The 7,074-nt window shown below is 30.2% G+C and overlaps 1 protein-coding gene across 1 annotated transcript in view; it reads right to left on the reverse strand.

The window, feature by feature from the left end:
- Positions 1-1,468: 1,468 nt before the first annotated feature.
- LOC123006324 (otoferlin-like) overlaps positions 1,469-7,074 on the reverse strand; it is a 57,702-nt gene continuing 52,096 nt past the window's right edge. Inside the window, exons 20-23 of the mRNA XM_044400731.1 lie at positions 5,858-6,028; positions 5,084-5,808; positions 1,821-2,100; positions 1,469-1,771 (exon numbers count right to left, since the gene is read on the reverse strand). Of these exons, the coding sequence (XP_044256666.1) occupies positions 1,591-1,771; positions 1,821-2,100; positions 5,084-5,808; positions 5,858-6,028 (1,357 nt within the window). The 3' untranslated portion in view covers positions 1,469-1,590. The remainder of the gene's footprint in view (positions 1,772-1,820; positions 2,101-5,083; positions 5,809-5,857; positions 6,029-7,074) is intronic.

Genomic DNA, 7,074 nt, shown 5'->3' on the forward strand with positions numbered 1-7,074 from the left:
ACTATATAATTTGTTTACTTTAGTAATTTTTTCAGTAAAAAATAATTTAAATTTAGAAAAATAGTTAAAAAGATTAAATTTCAAGATTTTATATAGTTTGCAATTTTCTACCTTGTTTTAATAAAAATGTTTCAACTTGCATTTAACGATTTTACACTTTATTTTTTAATTTTTTTACTTAGCGAATTTTAGATAAAAAGCAAAAATTATGTAATTATCATAGCGAGAACATTTATTGAGAGGCACTTTTAATTTCTTATTTATTTACTTATCTGTTATCTCATATTTCAAATTTGTTGTTGTAAAAACTACAATGTGTCATGACAATAAAACACGGAATTAACATATTGTTTATATTTTTAAAAATAGTTAAAAACATTAAATTTTAAGATTTTATATAGTTTGCAATTTTCTACCTTGTTTTAATAAAAATGTTTCAGCTTGCATTTAACGATTTTCCACTTAATTTTTTTATTTTTTTACTTAGCGAATTTTAGCTAAAAAAGCAAAAATTATGTAATTCAGTCGTAATTCAGCAATTTTTCTACTAAAAATTGTTAGTCTTAGGGTTTACACTTTGTTCTTTGCAGTTTTAGTTATTATTTTATCTTCATACGCTGTAAAAACGACTACACCAGGAGTTCAACTAATGTGAAGATGTACATATAAAAAGACTTAAAAATACTCCTGAAATCCTGAAAGAAAAAAATTCTGCAAAAAACCCTACTGTTGCACAAGATTGAAAGTTTTATCAACTTGTAAAATTGAAAACTTATCAAGAACTGTAGCTGCGGCAAATTACATCTTAAATTGTCGATTTACATAAAAATTACAAAAAAAAAACGAAAAAAATTTGTTGATAACTATTTGTTATCATTGCATTGAACGTTGTTTTGGAACTTGGGAAAGAAGATTTCCATGTCTGTCATTGGGATTAAGAACGAAATTGTCTAATACATTAACTGCAGTTCTTCATAATATTGTCATTAATGAGAATGATTAAGCTGATAATTTTGAGGAAATATAGTATGGAGATGCAGAGGATGAAATAAACCAAAGGAAGAAACGCAGTTAGAAGGGCTCGTTTTATGCATATTATCTGTATTTTGCAAATTTTCGAAAAAAAAATTTACTCTCGAGATAGGTTGGAAATAGTGTTATTGCCTTTTTCTTTTCTAAAATCTGGAAATTTTTAATTTTTATTTAAAATATCACCAACGTTTCGATTGTCAAGGTGATTTGTGATGAATCATTTAGTAAACCTCACTTGTTTGCTCAGTTTTTAACATAATTATTATAGCGAGAAAATTCATTGAGAGGCACTTTTAATTTCTTATTTATTTACTTATCTGTTATCTCATATTTCAAATTTGTTTGGATTCTAATGTTAGATCCTCTTGTAAAAACTACAATGTGTCATGAAAATAAAACAGGGAATTAACATATTCTTTATATTTTTAACTTTGATTCTAAATATTATAATACAGTTTGATTTAGGCAAAAGCCAAAAATATCTTACATTATGTCTTTATAATAAGATTTGTACTGATGCTGATGAATACATGATGATAAAACGGGTGCCGGAAAGCCTTAAGCTCCTAACATTTTCTTGACAGTGTAGCCTGGTATAGAATAGAAGAATAACAAGATGATTATTGCTAAGCCAATGATGATAAAAAGTTTCAAAATAGTCCATTTATAATTGTGCCATACAATATAACGTATCGATTTCAGCGGATTCATAAACCACATGAACGACGAATCGGGTCGACTAAAAACAGGAAACAGTCACCAAATTTCAAACTTATCCAGAGACTCACTTTGGTTTTTCCAAAGGGTCCGGTTCGCTCCGTCCCAAACCCACCGGATTTTTATCGGCGTCCTCCCTGGATAGGAGGTGTATTTCCGCTTCGACTTTTCCGGTTAATTCCATTTCTTCGTTGTCTTTTTTTATGAAGAACGGCCACCAGCCTTTGACTCGTTTCTGTTTAAAAATATTTACAACGGGCACTGAACCGTCCGATTTCAACATGTCCAAAGTACACAGTTTGGAGGATTTCGCACCGCGGGGAAAGCGGTTCAAGTCCAGCGTGATGGCCCCTGGAACACCAAGAAAAAGTTAACGAATTACACAAACAGAAAAATGTGCGATAATTTATTTTTCCTTGGAAATACGTAAGAGTTTGCAAGGTGGAGCAGAAATTTAACAAACAAATAAACAAATTATTAGAGAAAAAAAATTCTATTATTTTGTTAATTTTTAACTAAAATAGGATTAAATTTTCACGACAAAAAACCGTGTCAGAGTAATTCGGTTTGGTTCGGTCTAAAAATAAAAAAAATAGCCAGTTTCAAGTGGATTGATCTAGAAAACCGGTTTTACACGAATTTTAGTAGTTTGTTGTTCAATTTTGAAATTATGTTACCCAGGGTTTTCGCGGATTACGATAAATAAGCCGAGAAATCATAAATTTATTCATAAATACGTTTTTGTACAAAAATCTTAAGTTTTTGTGCAAGATTTTGCTAAAACAAACTAAAAAATCAACAAATTAAATCGAAAATTGCATTTCTCAAGCCTTTTAGCACGTTTTTCAGCTAGAAACGCAATTATTATGCAAAATCTTCTTTAAAAAAATCGAAAAACCGCCACATAAATATATTTGTTTTTTTTTAATCTTCTAAATTCGATTGAAAATAACAATTTACTTTTGCCTTTTTAGAATGTTTTAGTTTTAGTAAGTACATTTTTCAGCTAGAAACACAATTATTTCTCAAAATTTCTTTAAATTTAAGCTTTTTTCACGTGTTTAGGCACGTTTATGTCTAAACACGCCTAAAAGTCCCAAAAAAACTGATATTGATGATATTTTGTTGTTTTACTCAGTTCAACTAGTTTTTGAACAAAATTAAAATACGAATAAGCCTAGAAACCGCAAAATTTGTTGAAAATACGATATTGTAAAAAAGTTTTTTGCAACATTTCGCGAAAACAAACCAAAAAATCAACAAATTAAATTGAGATTTATATTATTTTTGTATTTCTCAAGAATTTTAGCACGTTTTCACGTTTTTAGCTAGAAACGCAATTATTTCGCAGAATCTTCCTTAAGGTAAAAATTTAACAAAATAATCCAAAAATAATGTTTTTTTTTGCCTTTTTCATGTGTTTAAGCACGTTTTTAAAATAAAATGAAAAAACAAAAAAATTCGTTTAAATCAGATTAAAAGTTATAAAATTAAATCAAAATTGATATTATTCTTAGTTTGTTTTGTTCGACTTACTTCGTTTTTGACTCAGAAACTCATTTATATTGCAAAGTCTGTCCAAACTTAAAAATCACAAAGAAATTGATATTAATGTTTGTTTTATTTAGTTTAACTGGTTTTTGATCAAAATTTAGACACAAATACGTCGAGAAACCACAAGATTTAGGTCAAATATAAATAATAATTTATTTTTTTGCATCTTTTTCGAGCATTATTTATGTTTTTCAAACAAAAACGTGATTAAAAAAATCGAAAAACCACCAACATTGATTAAAAATATGTATTTTCTTTCTAACGAAATGTTACTGAACAGGATTGAAAATAACAATTTTGCCTTTTTGGAATGCTTTAGTAGTTACACTTTTCAGCTCAAAACACAATTATTTCGTTAATTATAAGCCCAAAAAGGGTGTTATTTTTGCCTTTTTCAAGTGTTTAAAAAGTACAAAATATTAAATCAAAATCTTGTCGTAACAGACTTTAAAATCACAAATAGAATTGACATTGATGTTATCTTGTTTGTTTAATTTAGTTAGTTAGTTTAGTTGGTTTTTGATCAAAATTACAACACAAATAAGTGGAGAAACCACACAGTTTAGTCGAAAATACGTTTTTGTACAAAAATGTCAGATTTTGTGCAAGATTTTGAGAACACAAACCAAAAAGTAAACAAATTAAATCAAAAATTGAATTATTTTTGCATTTTTCAATCTTTTTAGCACGTTTTTCTGCTAGAAACAAAACTATTTCGCAAAATTTCGTTAAATACAAGCTAAAAATTCAACAAAATATGCCAAAAACAATGTTATTTTTGCCTTTTTTATGTGTTTTTTGAGATAAAAGCAAAAAAAATAAAAAGTTTTGTTAATACAGATTGAAAGTCACAAAATTAAATCGAAATAAATATTACTTTAGCTTGTTTCGTTCAATTTACTTGCTTTTGAACCGGAGACTTACTAATTTTGCAAAATCATGTCCTAAAAGTCACAAAAAAATAATATTCATATTATTTTGTTTATTTCACTCAACTGGTTTTTGAACACAATTAAGACAGAAACAAGTCGAAAAACCAAAAAATTTAATCGAAAATACAAAAATGTTAGGTTTTTTGAAGAATTTCGCTAAAAGAAACGAAAAAAAACAACAAATTAAATTGAAAATTATATTATTTTTGTATTTTTCCAGCGTTTTAGCACGTTTTTCACTAGAAACGCATTTTCTTGCAAAATTTTGTTAAAAACAAACTCAAAAATCACAGAATTACGCCGAAAATTATGTCACATTTGTCTTTTCGAAATTTAAGCAGATTTTTTTCATAATGAGACTCAGTTTATGGAAAAAAAAACGTAAACTTTCGACAATATTGGGAGAATTTAAATCGTAATCTTGTAAAAATAAGTGGCACCACTGCATGAGGATGTAAAAAATTAATTGGTGTCTTATAATGTTTTTGCAAACACAAATTCTCAAATATATTTCGTAGATTATTATATTTCTTCTTGGAAATTTGACATTTCTGATTTGTATGAAGCTTGTTCAAAGAAGAAACAATAGGATTGCTGCATTGCTTGCAACATTGAGTTCAACTTTGAAACTTTGAAGACCAAATAAATTTCGCATCCAAAAAATAAAAATATTTTTTTGTCTTTACGCTGTATACGTTCCATTTTTTCTTATGAATAAATAATTAAATCTCGTACTAAGACATAGGCAGAGACTTCCGACGAGTGGTTAAAATATACCGTAAACACCCTGAAGGCAAAAATATTTGAAAAATTTAAATGTAAGTACAAAAATATTATATTTTTTTTACCTAAAAAGTCGTCGGCTGAGAAGTGATCAGCATCCCAGACCTGCAGCTCCAGCCTCGCCGGAATTTTGCACTCAGTCTCATCCCACGAGAAAAGCGACTCTTTCCTCGAAATAACAATTTTTTGTTCGGCCACCATATAATCGAAGGGAAAAATAAACCTCCAATTGAAGTTCCCCTCCCCCGTCAGCGACCTGTAATGTATATCCGTACACTGGCAATCCTCCGGGCCCTTCAACCACCCTTTCACATAAATATCAGACATTTTTTCCCCCGTGAAAAACGCATCGTCTTCGAGCACCACGTCGTCGGTGTTCCATATGATGACTCTCAACTCGTAACTCCTGGGTTTCCTAGGGGAAATGTCCAAAGGAGGGCCCGGCAGCGGCATATCCATTGGGAACATGTCGACCCACATTTCCAGTTTTCCTTGCTCGATTCCGGGTTTATCCGGGTTGTAGAGTGGTCTCGTTTCGACATGTTCCGGGATGAGGTGACACCCGATTTTGGGGAATTCGTGCCAGCGGTGCAAAACAGCCAACGCCATGTGCTCCTCCGACTCTTTAATCTTAAAAAAATCAAAGTCTTCGGATTGGAGAGCGAAAATTTGGCGCCCGATTTTGATTTGTCCGTCGGAATAGACCGGAGCTTCGACTTTGGCGTCTTTGCATAATTTTGCCAGAATTTGGGTCGGCTTCATTGCGTCCTTCCAGGCGTTATAACCCTGTCTGGGGACAAAAAATTATCAAATGACAATAAGTTTCCCACAAAATTTACTCCTCGTATTTCTCCGGTAAGCCACAAGTGGCTCTATGTCTGGAATAAAACCGGTTTTCTAGATCAATTTTCGTTTCCCCAACCATATCATCCGATCCGACTAAATCCCAGTCATAAATCTGGATTGTCAGTAGTGAATCTTGCGGAAAAGTCGCTTCAATCTCGAAACATCTACAAAAAACCTCACTTTTCGACAGGGCCGTACCCAAGGGGGGGGGATTAGGGGGTTCAAACCCCCCCGAGATGCTGAGCACTTTGTTATATGTGTGTTATAAGTGTTAAAAATTTAGTTTTTTGTTATTGTAGTAAGTTAAAATTAAATTAATTTTTCATGTGTTAATTATACAGTGTTTCATTTTTATTGTTAGGTACAAATTTAAATACCTGATAGAATATTTAATTTTGAGACAAAAGTGTTTCGAAAAATGCTATGAAAGGGAGCTACACCCCCTAAAAAAGGTACAGTCGAACAAAATGAAAATGACGCCTCAATAAACCAGCCCCTGCTGGATGCCGACCCTTCTAACCGCAAGCAGACAGGGTCGTAAATTATTGGATTGCAGTTTCAACATAAATTCCTCTTGGAGCCGGTTTACAGAAAGCCAATTTAATTCAGAATTTACTTTGCATTGATAAACGTCAAATTAATTAAATGAAAATATTGAACTTTTTAAATGAAAAATTTAACAAACTATTTCTTAAAGAAAATTATGCATTAATAATGACATTGACGAAAAAACAAATCATTATTAACTTAGTGTTTTTTTAACTGTTTTTTCAAAATAAAATTAATTTACTTAATTTTTGAACGAAATAGGTTTTCTCTATTTTAAACTAGATTTTATGTAAAACAACAAATGAATTAAACTATTGTTTATTTGCGAGAAGAAAAATTAATTCCACGTGTGCCTTTACGACGAGTGGTGTAATTCTTTGAGTAGAAGCGAAATTAGGTAAACTAATTCGAATTACGTTGCCATTTATTTTGCATTGACAAACGTCAAGTTTAATTTTTAATTGCGTTCTGTAAACCGGCCCTAAGTTTTCTATTAGTTTTGCAATTGTCATTGAAAACGAATCAAAATTATTTATTTAATTAAACCAGGAAAAAAACGTCATAATTATTTCAAATATTTTAGTTCTGCTTTTATTTTTTGATAATTGTAATACTTTTAAATTAAATAAAAACGTTTAGTTTTATAAAAACACAATTTAAC

This window comes from Tribolium madens, unplaced genomic scaffold, assembly GCF_015345945.1.
Source record: "Tribolium madens isolate multiple individuals breed KSU strain unplaced genomic scaffold, Tmad_KSU_1.1 Scaffold_11;HRSCAF=98;Tcas5.2_LG3b, whole genome shotgun sequence".
NCBI lineage: Eukaryota > Metazoa > Arthropoda > Insecta > Coleoptera > Tenebrionidae > Tribolium > Tribolium madens.